General features: G+C 45.7%; 1 protein-coding gene and 1 long non-coding RNA gene across 23 annotated transcripts in view; one reads left to right on the top strand and one right to left on the bottom strand.

Moving 5' to 3' along the window:
• The window catches only part of LOC120403674, a 77,252-nt gene that overhangs the window by 21,170 nt on the left and 42,788 nt on the right, over window positions 1-13,294 (bottom strand). Inside the window, exon 4 of the long non-coding RNA XR_005597656.1 lies at window positions 9,304-9,460. This is a non-coding gene — a long non-coding RNA (uncharacterized LOC120403674). The remainder of the gene's footprint in view (window positions 1-9,303; window positions 9,461-13,294) is intronic.
• The window catches only part of MADD (MAP kinase activating death domain), a 117,532-nt gene that overhangs the window by 75,623 nt on the left and 28,615 nt on the right, over window positions 1-13,294 (top strand). For all 22 annotated transcript variants that reach the window (XM_039535112.1, XM_039535104.1, XM_039535108.1 and 19 more), the window contains 4 exons: window positions 8,681-8,786; window positions 9,465-9,575; window positions 12,903-13,010; window positions 13,097-13,261. In XM_039535112.1, coding sequence (XP_039391046.1) covers window positions 8,681-8,786; window positions 9,465-9,575; window positions 12,903-13,010; window positions 13,097-13,261 — 490 coding nt within the window. The remainder of the gene's footprint in view (window positions 1-8,680; window positions 8,787-9,464; window positions 9,576-12,902; window positions 13,011-13,096; window positions 13,262-13,294) is intronic.

Genomic DNA, 13,294 nt, shown 5'->3' with positions numbered 1-13,294 from the left:
CAGCCTTAAATCACAATGACTGATTTGCTGCCCTGGACCTTAAGGATGCTTATTTCCATGTAGCAATTCTCTCAAGCCACACAAGGTTACCCCAGTTTGTCACGATGGACCAGCACTACCAGTACATCCTGCTGCCTTTCGGCCTGTCTTCTACTCCCTGGGTCTTTAACAAATGCACGGTTGTGGTGACAGTATACCTCAGGAAGAGGGGAATTCATATCTTCCCTCATCTGGATGATTGGTTACTGAGGGGCAAGTCCAGAGAGGAAGTCCTCCATCATGTCCAGGTCCCACATAACCTAACTCATCTGAAACTGCAGGAAGTCAGCATTAATTCCAACTCAAAGAATCAAGTTAATCAGGGCCCTGATAGATCCTACCCAGTGCAAGAGCATTTGTGTTGACTGAGCAAGTCCAGGCAATTCACTATGTCTGGAGTTGCAGTCTTAACCCTCAACAACAACCTGAGTATGCCGGAGGTTCTAGCCATAGGGCTGCATGCACACAGGTAGTCCAATATGCCAAGCTACGCCTTTTAAAATGTGGCTGAAGTTGGTCTATCATCTGAATAGTCATCCGTTGGACAGACTGGTCTGGCTTCCTCTGCCAATCAGGACACTGTGTGCCAGGGCATTCCTTTTGCTCAGTCCCCACCAACCAGGACTGTTGTCACTGATGCCTTCTTAATAGGTTAGGGAGCACTTCTGCGATTGCTGAAAGTTCAAGGCCTGTGGTCAGAACAGGAAACTTCATATCAGTGTCCTGGAGCTTCATGCCATCTACAATGTATGTCAGATCTTTCATAATCACAGGAGAGACTCAGTGGTTCTCATACTCACCAATAATAGCATTGCAAGGTATTATGTGAACAGACAGTGGAGAGCACATTCCTACATGCTGTGTCAGGAGGTGATCAGGCTCTGGCAGTTTTGCATTGAGCGGATCATTCCCTCCGCAGGGCCGATCACTTACCTTCCGTCTAGAATCACCTGTCAGATCATCTGAGCAGAAATTTCTCCCTGAATCGCTAATGGTCCATGAAGCTCAGCATGCTGTGGTTCATTTTTGCAGTTTTGGGCAACCCAACAATTGACCTTTTCACCATGAAAGACAACAAGAAATGCTGGCTGTTTTGCTCCCATGGGGGTTTCTGTCTGGGCTTCTTGACTGATGCTTTTCACCTGAGCTGGTAATTGTCACTCCTGTTGCTTGTTCTCCAATTCTAATCATTCTCAAGCTGAAATTGGACTGTGCCAAGCTCATTCTCATTGCTCCAATGTGGTTGAAACAATCTTTTTTTTTTTTTTTCTTTTTTTTCCCTCTCTGACCTCCTCACAATGTTGGTTCAGCATCCCATATCCCTTCCTTTTCATTCCAATCTCCTGACTCAGCATCATGGTCAGGTTTTACATCTTGCACTCAACTCCCTGCATCTCACAGCACAGATGCTGCATGGTTAGATGAGGAGGAGGAGAGATGTTCAGAGGTGGCCCAGCAAGTCTCACGCAATATTAGAAAGCCCTCCACCAGAGCAACCTGTTCAGCCAAGTAGAATCATTTCTCGATGTGGTCGTTAGCCTGGGGAGTTCAGCTTAATTTAACTGGCATGCAGGACATCTTGGACTATCTGTTTACACCTTCATTCTTTTGGTCTTGCACTTAGTTCTTTGAGAGTCCACCTGGTGACAATTTTTGTGTTTCATCTGCACATCCATGGGAAGTTGTTGTGTTCAAACCCCATGGCAGTGAGGTTCTTGAAAGGAGTCACTCATCTCTGTCTACTTGTTAAAGAGCCAGTTCCTTTGTGGGACCTTAATACTGTCTTAGCGGCTTTTATGGGACCTTTGTTCAAGCCTCTGACAACTTCCTGTTTCTCCCTTCTGTGTCAGAAAACTGCCTTCCTTGTGGAGATAATGTCTGCAAGGAGGGTGGGTGAGTTAAAGGCTTTGATGGTGGAGCCCCCTTACGTGCAGTTTTCTAAAGACAAAGTAACCTTATGGCCACATCCTAACTTTTTATCCAAAGTGGTTTTCCAGTTTCACTTGAACCAAGCCATATATTTACCAGCGTTCCTCCCTAAGCCACATTTAATTCCAGAGGAGCAACGTCTTCACATGTGGGATGGCAGGCAGTGTTTAGTTTTTCATCTGGATAGGACCAAACCTTTCTGCTCCTCATCTCATGTATTTATTTCATATGCAAAAGAAATGAAGAGGCAAGTGGTGGCTTCACAGACAGTGCCTTGTGGATAATTTCCTGTATCATGACTGCATAGGAAGTAACCTGGGCTATGCCTCCTCAAAGGGTATGAGCTCCTTCCAAGAGAGCCCAGGCAATGTTGATGGTATTCTAAGTGACATTCCTATATTGGACATTTGCAGGGCTGCCACTTGGGCCTCTGTGCATACTTTTACAGACCATGATGCCTTTATTACTGCAACTAGATCAGATGAAAACTTTGGGAAGCAATCCTTCAGTCCTTGTGTACATAGACTCCAAACTCCACCTCCTACGAGTACTGCTTGCAAGTCACCTAAGGAGAATACATGGCTGCGTCTACTCGAAGACGAAAAAATGGTTAACTACCTATAACTGTCTTACTTTGAGATGTGATGCAGATGTGTATTCCACAACCCACTCTGCATCCGAGTCTGTGCTTCTGACCTTTGGTGCAGAGAAGCTGAGGGGGTTAGGATGGTGCTGCCCTTATATGGTCAGGGAAGGGGCTGGGGTGCAGGGCATGAGCACCACTCCTATGGGTACTGCTAGGCAAAGTCCTCTGGCTCTGGTGCATGGGGGCATACTTCTGCATTACATTTCACAAAACAACAGTTACAGATAGGTTACCGCAGGGGTCGGCAACCTACAGCACACGTGCCAAACACGGCACGCAAGCTGATTTTTGAGTGGCACGCTGCCACGGTTCCAGCCCCCCCCCCCCCACTGCTTTCCCCTGCGGGGGCAGGAGGCAGAAGCTTGGTCCTGCGGCAGCCGAGCTTCCCCACTTCCCCGCTTCTTCCCCCAGGGTGGTGCTTTCCTGCCCCTCCCCCTCTCCCTCTCCTTCCGTGGGCCAATCAGCTGATGGCCCTAGTGTAGGGGAGGGGGAAGAGCGGCAGCATGCACAGAGCTCCGTAGAGAAGGCAGAGAGAGGTAGGGACGGGGCCTTGGGGAAGGGGGTGGAACAGGGCATATCCCTTCCAGCCCCCTGCCATGAGCTGCTCAGGGCAGGGGGCTGGGAGCACCCCTACAAGCCGAGCACCCCAGCCCTCTGCCCTGATCTCTGGACCCCCCCCACACCCCTACTGCCCTCTGCCCTGACCCCTGAACACCCCCCCACACCCCCACTGCCCTGACCCCTGAACCTCTCACACACCCAGCCTTGTGCCCTGCACCCCCCAGCCCTCTGCCCTGACCCCTGAACACCCCTCCCCACACCCAGCCTTCTGCCCTGGACCCCCCCACACCCCCACTGCCCAGACCCCTGAACCTCACACACACCCAGCCTTGTGCCCTGCACCCCCCCAGCCCTCTGCCCTGACCCCTGAACCCCTCCCCCCAGGTCTGGGGTCCCAGCTGCAGGCCCTGGTCAGCTCGCTGCTGGCCTAGGTGAACAGAACCCCAAGCTGGCAGCGAGCTGAGCAGGCTGGCGGCGTAAGAGGAGCATTTTAATTTAATTTTAAATGAAGGTTCTTAAACATTTTGAAAACCTTATTTACTTTACATACAACAATAGTTTAGTTATATATTAAAGACTTATAGAAAGAGACTTTCTAAAAACGTTAAAATGTATGACTGGCATACGAAAGCTTAAATTAGGGTGAATAAATGAAGTCTCAGCACACCGCTTCTGAAAGGTTGCCAACCCCTGGGTTACCGTATATTTTGTGGACTGCTCTAAAGCTATTTGTGTATGGCAATCCTATGAGCATGCTCATTTGTTTTAGCATTTTGTCAGTAACTTAATTTTTTTAAATTAATAAATGTATTTTGTCTCCCTTGCTTTAGTTTTACTACTCCCTCCTCTCCTCCTGGACACAGCCAGCTGTGCTTTCTCCTGCTCTCATTAGCACTCAGTCAGGTGTGGATGGGAGCAGAAGGCTGTTCAAGCTCCAAGCTGCCCAAAGCCCCCTCTGCAGGGGAAAGAATGCAAACGGCTAGTTTAGCGGGTGCACTTTGTATACTCTACACCAGGGGTGGGCAAACTGTGGGCCGGATCCGGCCTGCCAGGGCTTTGGATCCAGCCCGCAGGATTGCCCCTGGGGCGCCACGGGCCCCGTGCCGCTCTCAGAAGCGGCCAGCACCACTTCTCTGGGTGGGGGGGCAGAGGGCTCCAGGCATTGTCCCCTGCAGCTCCCATTGGCTGGGAACAGGGAACCATGGCCAGTGGGAGCTTCGGGGGGAGGTATATGGAAGCTCAGCAAGGGCAGTGCATGCAGAGCCCTCCACTCCCCCTCCCCCAGGGCCGCAGTGCTTTTTGGAGCGGCACGGGGCCGGGGACAAGGCAGGCATGCAGGAAGCCTGCCCTGGCCCCAGTGCACGCCGCTGCCACCCCGGAGCTGCTTTAGGTAAGTGGCTCTGGGCCAGAGCCCGAGCCCCGCCTGCACTCCGCCCTCCAGCTCCCTGCCCTAAGCCCCCTGCCTGCATCCCTGTGCACTCCAGCCCCCTGCTGCACCCCGCACTCCTCCTGCAAGCCCTCTCCTGCAGTCCGCACCCCTCCTGCCCCCCAACCCCGTTCTGAGCCCCCTCATACACCCCGCACCCCTCTTCTGCCCCACCCCCTTGCCCTGAGCACCTTCCTGCACACTGCACCCCCTCCCACACCCCGCACTCCCTCCCGCACCCCAACCCCCTGCCCCAGCTCTGCACACAATTTCCCCACCCAGATGTGGCCCTCATCCCAAAAAGTTTGCCCACCCCTGCTCGACACCAATGGGCATTTGCTGACTCTGCCACCCATTAGAGCCACTCCACCTTTAATCTGTCACCCCTCCTTCTGCTTGTCTTGTATTCCCTGAGTCTTGCTTTTCTCAACTCCTCAAGTTCTGTTCTCCACTCTCAGGCCTTCGCCTCACCAGCCAGTCAGCCACCCACACTTAGCCACCAGTGTGTGGGCTGGAGACCAAAATAGGGGCTGTTTTGTGAGGTGGGGAATGAAAAGGAGCCACAAAGTTTGAAGAGCAGCTGTTTCACTAGGCAGGGGTGTGGGAGAAGTGAGGGCCCTAGGCCTGAAAAGTAACCACTTCCTGTACAGGCTCTATGCAGCTGCAGAACAAGGGGAAGCAATTCTAGAGGAGTTACTCTTATAGTGAGCTGACTGTTGCACAACTGTGACCATGTGATGGCCATCAAGCAGTTGCAGCTGGGGAAAATAGGAAATCATAGAATCACAGGACCAGAAGGGACCTCCACAGGTCTTCTAGTTGTCCCTTGCACTGAGGCAGGTCTAATATTATCTCTAGACCTTCCCTGACAGGTGTTTGCCTAATCTGTTCTTAAAAACTTCCAATGACTGAGATTCCACAACCTCCCTAGGTAATTTGTTCTAGTGCTTATCTACCTTTACAGTTAGGAAGTTTTTCCTAAAGTTTAACCTAAATCTCCCTTGCTGCAATTTAAGCCTATTACTTCTTGTCCTGTTCTCATTGGATAAAGACAACAATTTATCACCCTCTTCTTTATTGCAACCTTTTATGTAATTGAAGACTATTATTATGTCCTCCCTCAGTTTTCTGTTCTCCAGACTAAACAAACCCAAGTTTTTCAATCTTCCCTTGTAGATCTTATTTTCTAGACCTTTAATCATTTTTTTAGCTATCCTCTGGGCTTTCTCCAGTTTGTCTATATCTTTCCCAAGGTGTGTTGCCCTGAATTGGATGCAGTACTCCTGTTGAGACTTTAACAGTGCTGAGTAGAGTGGAAGAATTACTTTTTGTATCTTGCTTACAACACTCCTGCTAATACATCCCAGAATGATGTTTGCTTTTTTTGCAACAGTATTACGTTGTTGATTCATATTCAATTCACTGTACCCCTCCTCCCCAACCCACCCGTCCTTTTCTGCAGTACTCCTTCCTAGGCAGTCATTTCCCATTTTATATTTGTGCAATTGATTGTTCCTTGCTGAGCATAGTATTTTGCAGTTGCCCTTACTGAATTTCCTCCTATTTGTTTCAGACCACTTCTCTGATCTGTCAAGACCATTTTGAATTCTAATTTTGTCCTCCAAGCTGGGAGGGGTTGCATCGTCTGCAAACTTTATAAATGTACTCTCTGTGCCATTATCCAAATCATTTATAAAGATACTGAATAAAACCGGACCCAGGACAGATCCCTGTGGGACCACACTCGATATGCTCTTCCAGCATGACTGTGAATCATTGACATGTACAGAGTATGGTTTTCCATCCAGTTTGCACCCACCTTATAGTAGCTTCGTCTAGGCTATGTTTCCCTAGTTTGCTTATGAGAAGACCATGTGAGACAGTGTCAAAAGCCTCACTGAAATCAAGATCCATCACATCAACTGCTTCCCCTCTCTCTAGAAGGCTTGTTACCCTGTCAAAGATGATTATTAGGCTGGTTTGACATGTTTAGTTCTTGACAAATCCATGCTCACTGTTGTTTTGTCATTTTATTATCTTCTAAATGCTTACAAATTGATTGTTTGTTTGCCCCAATATCTTTCCGGGTACTGAAGATAAGCTGACTGGTCTATAATTCTCTGGGTTGTCCTTATTTTTCTTTTTATAGATTGGTACTATATTTGCCCTTTTCTCTTCTGTCCTTCATGAGTTCTCAAAGATAGTTGCTAATGGCTACTGTGCCGATGGGAGATCTTTGTCCGTCGGAATAGTTAATCCACCTCCCCGAGAGGCAAAAGCTGTGTCAATGGAAGAAGCTCTCCCATCGACATAGCGCCGTCTACATGGGGGGTTAGTATAACTATGTTGCTCAGGGGTATGGATTGTTCACACCCCTGAATGATGTAGTTAAACCAATATAGTTCTGTAGTGTAGACCTGGTCTAGGTAATTCTTAACTTGTTCTTTCCCTATTTTGGCCTCAGATACTACCTCATTTACACTGATGTTAGTCAGTCCAATCACACTGACTAACTTACATGCTTGAGTTGTTTTCTTTTATATTTATCCTTCATAATTTGACCTAATTTCCAATTTTTATATGACTCTCTCTTGAGTTTCAGGCTGTTGAAGATTTCCTGGTTAAGCCAGAGTGGTATCTTACCATACTTTTTATCTTTTCTATTCATTGGGATTTGCTCTTGTGCTCTTAATAATGTCCCTTTAAAAAACTGCCAACTCTCCTGAACTCTTTTTTACCTTTTAGGAACTTATCTTTTAGGATCTTTTTACCTTTTAGGATCTTATCTACCAATTCTTTGAGTTTTGCTGAAGTCTGCCTTCTTGAAGTCCATAGTCTTTATTCTGCTGTTTTCCCTCCTACCATTCTTTAGAATCATGAACTCTATCATTTCTTGATCACTTTCACCTAAGCTGTCTTCCACCTTCAAATTTTGAACCAGTTCCTCCCTAATTGTCAGAATCAAATTGAGAACAGCCTCTCTCCTAGTCACTTTCTCTACCTTCTGTAATAAAAAGGTATCTGCAATGAATTCCAATAACTTGTTTGATCTATGCCCCGCTTTATTATTTTCCCAACAGATGTCTGGGTAGTTGAAATCTCCCAGCACCATCAAGTCCTATACTTTGGATGATTGTGTTAGTTGTTCAAAAAACAAACCCATCCACCTCTTCTTACTGGTTAGTTGGTCTATAGTAGACATCTATTATGACATCACCTTTGCTTTTTTACCCCTTACCCAGAGACTTTCAACAAGTCTGCCTCCCACCTTCTATCTTGACCTCAGTGCTAGTGTATACATCTTTGATAAAAGGAAACATCTCCCGTTTTCCTCTGCCCATCCTTCCTGAACAAGCTGTATGCTTCTGTACCAATATTCTAGTCACATGAATTATCCCACCAACTCTTTGTGATGCCAGTTATGTAGTAATTGTGATAATTCAGTAGTGTTTCTAGTTCTTCCTGTTTGTTCCCCATACTTCTTGCATTAGTATACAGACATCTAAGATGTTTGTTAGATTTTCCCTCTATATTCCTTCTCGTACCTCCTTGGATTGGCCTCGCAGATCATGAAGGGAACCTGCTTCCTGGGCCTGTTGGGGAAGCAGATGATCCTCCTTTGAGTGATGCTCCCTATGAGTATTCTGAACATGGGTACCCATGTACACCTGGTGCCCAAGTCCAGAAATCTTTTAGTAAGCAATGTCTGTTGATTCTCCTCATGCTACAAACTGAGAGTATAAAGGGCAGTGTGGACAAATGCCTCTCCAGTTCCTTCTTACCACTGCGTGCCGTGAGTCGGAATCCTCTTTGATCTTCTTTTTCTTTGAACTTATGAAACAAAGTGTAAATAATTTTTAATAGTTTAGTAATTTAATGTTTTTAGTGGTGGGGAAAGAGATGATGACCCTTTTTAATCGATGATTGGCGCACCCTGCCGAGGAAATGTCCATTTAACACTCTGTGCTCTGATTCCTTTGCTTCTGTCTCCTATAGACAGTGCTTTGTCCCCCTTCACTGCTGCAGTGAGTTGGATGAAAGGCACCCCGGCTCTGTTTCACAACTGGTTCTTCTCATAGGTACTTATCCCTGGGAGAACATGACCGAAAGCGCTTGGAGGATGACGAAGACCGCCTACTGGCTACACTACTGCACAACATGCTTGTCTACATGCTTATGATGAAGGTGATACTCTGCTCCTTCCCTTTTCTAGGCACAAGACATTCCTATTTGTGGTGGTGTGTGGCCAGGTACAACTGTATGTGAAGGTGGGGTCATTTTCAGAGCATCACAAGAACTAAGCTGCACACACTCCTGACTGGTGTTAATGAGAATAAGGGGACTAGATTGCTATATTACATCATGAATTTATCCTTAGTATTCATGCCTTAAATGGCCCTGTGAGACCCACGTTCACTTTAGCCACAGTGACATAGTGTGTAATGTACACATGGTGTCCTGCTGGCCATTTTTCACAATGCTTCTATACTAAATGCCGTTGAATAGCAGTAACACCATTTAGTGACATTGTCTTCCACTCCCACCCCTCTAAATGTGGAAGAAAAATTGCATTCCCTTTCCTCATAGGAGGATTGCATGGGATACATGGTGATCCATCCCTGTGGTTTCTCTTTACTTGTCCTATTCATCAGCACCTATTCCAGTTTCTGAAGAGAACTTATCTGTTTAAACAGTAGCTTACTCTATTCCTTTGTCTGGAGAAATTGACGGCTGACAGTAGAGCAAACAGTGAGTAAGGAGATCAGTTCTTCCATCCTCTTTGGCAACGTACACCAAGATGTCTGGATATTTTGTCCGTGATTAGGGAAAGGTAAATAACCTGGTCCTGTACTTGCTTCCTAGGTGAACAAGAATGACATTAAGAAGAAGGTGCGTCGTTTGATGGGGAAATCGCACATTGGATTGGTGCAGAGCCAGCAAATAAACGAGTTACTAGACAGAGTGGCTAACCTAGTGAGTAAAGAAAAAATTCATGACACCATATCCCTGCCCTTTCCTGGGAAGAGAGACAATAGAGGAATTAGTCCCCAGTTCACTCCAGGGCCTCTGGAGCTCTTGAGTAGCCAGGATATTGGCTTGCTTGACTTGAAATATTTTCAATTAAAATGCAAACTGATTTTCTGAGAAAATAAAACTTATCTGACAAGTCTGTTGTTATAAATATACTGTAGATATTTAATATATAGTGAGTCTGCAGGAATTACTAAATATATAAAAAACCTTAGTATCTGATACTGTAAGCTGTTAGACTCTCTCTCATAAGAGCAAGGGTGGAAATGCCATCACTTGAGACATTTAAAACAAGACTTGGCAAATACAGTACAAACATAAGAACAGCCATACTGGATCAGACCAATGGTCCATCTGACCCAGTATCCCGTCTTCCAGTAGTGGCTAATGCCAGCTGCTTCATAGGGAATGAACAGAACAGGGCAACAATCAAGTGATCCATCCACCTGTTTTCCAGTACCAGCTTCTGGCAGTCAGAGGTTTAGGGACACTCAGAGCATGAGGTTGTGTCTGTGACCTTCTTGGCTAACAGCCATTGATGGACCTATCCTCCACGAACTTATCTAATCCTTTTTGAATTCAGTTATACTTTTGGCCTTCACAACATTTCCTGGCAATGAGTTCCACAAGTTGACCGTGTGTTGTGTGAAGAAATACTTACATTTGTTTTAAACCTGCTGACTATTAATTTAATTCGGTGACCCCTGGTTCTTGTGAAGGAGTGAATAACACTTCCTTATTCACTTTCTCCACACCATTTTTATTTTATAGGCCTCTACCATATCCCCCATTAGTCATCTATTTTCTAGGCCGAGCAGTCCCAATCTTTTTAATCTCTCCTCATATGGCAGCTGTTCCATACCCTACGTCATTTTTGTTTCCCTTCTTTGTACTTTTCCAATTCTAATAAATCTTTTCTTGAGCTGGAGTGACCAGAACTACATGCAGTATTCAAGGTGTGGGCATACCATGGATTTATATAGTAGCATTATGATATTTTCTATTATCTATCCCTTTCCTAATGGTTCCTAACAATCTGTTAGCTTTTTTGACTGCTGTTGCACATTGAGCGGGTGTTTTCAGAGAACTGTCCACAATGACTCCAAGATTGTTTTCTTGAGTGATAAAAGTTAATTTATACCCCCATCATTTTATATGTATAGTTGGAGTTATTTTTTCCAGCATGCAACATTGAATTTCATCAATAATTTAGTTCCCCACTCACCCAGTTTTGTGGGATCCTTTTTTAACTCTTCGCAGTTTGCTTTGGACTAAACTATCTTGAGTTATTTTATATTATCTGCAAATGTTGCCACCTCACTGTTTACCCCCTTTTTCAGATAATTTATGAGTATGTTGAATGGCACTGGTCTCAGTACAGATCCCTGAAGGACATCTCTATTTACCATTCTCCATTCTGAAAACTGACCATTTATTCCTACCCTTCATTTCCTACCCTTTAACCAGTTACTGATCCTTTAGAGGACCTTTCCTCTTATCCCATGACTGCCTTCTTTGCTTAAGAACCTTTGGTGAGGGATCCACTGGATCACTCTTGTGCAGATGCTTGTTGACACCCTCAAATAATTCTAATAGATGGGTGAGGCATGATTTCCCTTTACAAAAGTCATATTGACTCTTCCCCAACATATCCTGTTCATCTGTGTCTGGTAATTGTTCTTTACTTTAGTTTCAACCAAAATGTATTGAAGGGACCCATCCTACGCTGTTCCCTGGGCCATGGACTAGATCAGTGGTTCTCAAACAGGATTATGTGTATCCCTGGGGGTACGCAGAGGTCTTCCAGGGGGTATATCAACTCATCTAGATATTTGCCTAGTTTTATCACAGGCTACATAAAAACACTAGCAAAGTCAGTACAAACTAAAATTTCATACAGACAAAATGAGAAAGTAAACAACTTTTCAGTAGTAGTGGGCTGTGACATTTATTTCTTTGTGTCTGATTTTGTAAGCAAGTAATTTTTAAGAGAGGTGAAACTTGGGGGTATGCAAGACAAATCAGACTCCTGAAAGTAGTCTGGAATGGTTGAGAACCATTGGACTACATGACCTTTTCTTCACTAGGAAAATGAAAAGCATTCTTAACTTGATTGAACTTAGGCCTGATCTACACTTAAAAATTAGATTGACCTAGCTGTGACCGTTAGTGGTTACCCTCAGGGGCGGCTCTAGACATTTCGCCGCCCCAAGCAGGGCGGCATGCCGCGGGAGGTGCTCTCCCGGTCGCCGGTCCCACGGCTCCGGAGGACCTCCCGCAGGCATGCCTGTGGAGGGTCTGCTGGTCCTGCGGCTCCACCGAAGCTGCACGGGACCAGCGAACCCTCCGCAGGCACGCCTGCAGGAGGTCCACCGGAGCCGCCTGCCACCCTCCCGGCGACCTGCAGAGCGCCCCCCGCAGCATGCCGCCCCAGCACGCGTTTGGTGTGCTGGGGTCTGGAGCCGCCCCTGGTTACCCTGAGCACCGAATTCTTCTGTTGACCTAGCTACTGCCTCTCAGAGAAATAAATTAACTACACGATGGAAAAACTCCTTCCGTCAATGTAGGAAGCATCTATACTACAGCCCCACAGTTGCAGTGCCATAACTTTGTTGCCGTAGTGTGGATATGCCCTAGCTCAAAGTAAAATCCTAGTGAAGAGGAGGCTAGTTGTAGTTTTCATCTGAGTTAATAGGTTGAGTTAAAGAATGCAAAGTAAACTCGAGTTATAACTTGTTGCCCCTAATTCGAGTTTCATCCATGCATAAAACTTGAGTATTTGAGTGGTGGTGGTGCTTTTAACTGAAGCTGGCTGGCTCATCAGAATATATGCTAATGTTCAAGTTAGCACAACTTGTCAGCTCCTAACATGACCACTGTAGGTGGACATAGTGCTGCTAGTCCTCCAGTGCCTTCCCACAATTCCTCTGTGTATCCAGAAAAGACAAGGGAAGTTCTTTTACAATTCATTGGGAAAGAATTCACAAGCAGTTCAACTTACTGCAATGGAAAGTACTATGGGATGTGTCCCCAGAAGTCTTAGTGCCACGCGAGAGAGTATAGTACTAGTGTGAACACAGCAGGATAAATGTTGATTTGCAGAGTAGCAATTCTTGCTTAAGCTACCCTATCTTGAGAAGTGATCACTTGAGTTACAAACACACCTTTTATCTTGGTTAAGACACAGCAGATGTAACCTACTAGATCTTTTATAAAATCACAGATATTAGAGGTGATAATTTATTAATTACAAATTTTCCTTTTCCATAGGGCGTCCGAGAGCTGTCTGTCCGGCCCAGCGGCAGCAGACACATCAAGAAGCAGACGTTTGTAGTACATGCCGGGACAGATACAACAGGAGACATCTTCTTCATGGAGGTACGGACAAGAATAAATGATACCACAGTTAATAATGCTAGATGTATGATGTGAAGACTCCCAGCTAAGACTCTTTATACCCTCAGGTGTGTGATGATTGCATTGTGCTGAGAAGTAACATTGGAACTGTGTATGAACGGTGGTGGTATGAGAAACTCATCAACATGACATACTGTCCTAAAACGAAAGTGCTGTGTCTCTGGAGGAGGAATGGCCAGGAGACACAGCTGAATAAGTTCTACACCAAGAAGGTATATCTGTTATTTCACCCTTTTAGTTCCTAA

This window comes from Mauremys reevesii, linkage group 4, assembly GCF_016161935.1.
Source record: "Mauremys reevesii isolate NIE-2019 linkage group 4, ASM1616193v1, whole genome shotgun sequence".
Lineage (NCBI taxonomy): Eukaryota > Metazoa > Chordata > Testudines > Geoemydidae > Mauremys > Mauremys reevesii.
The sequence above is the reverse complement of the archived record's forward strand: the minus strand, read 5'-3'. Positions and strand labels throughout refer to the sequence as shown.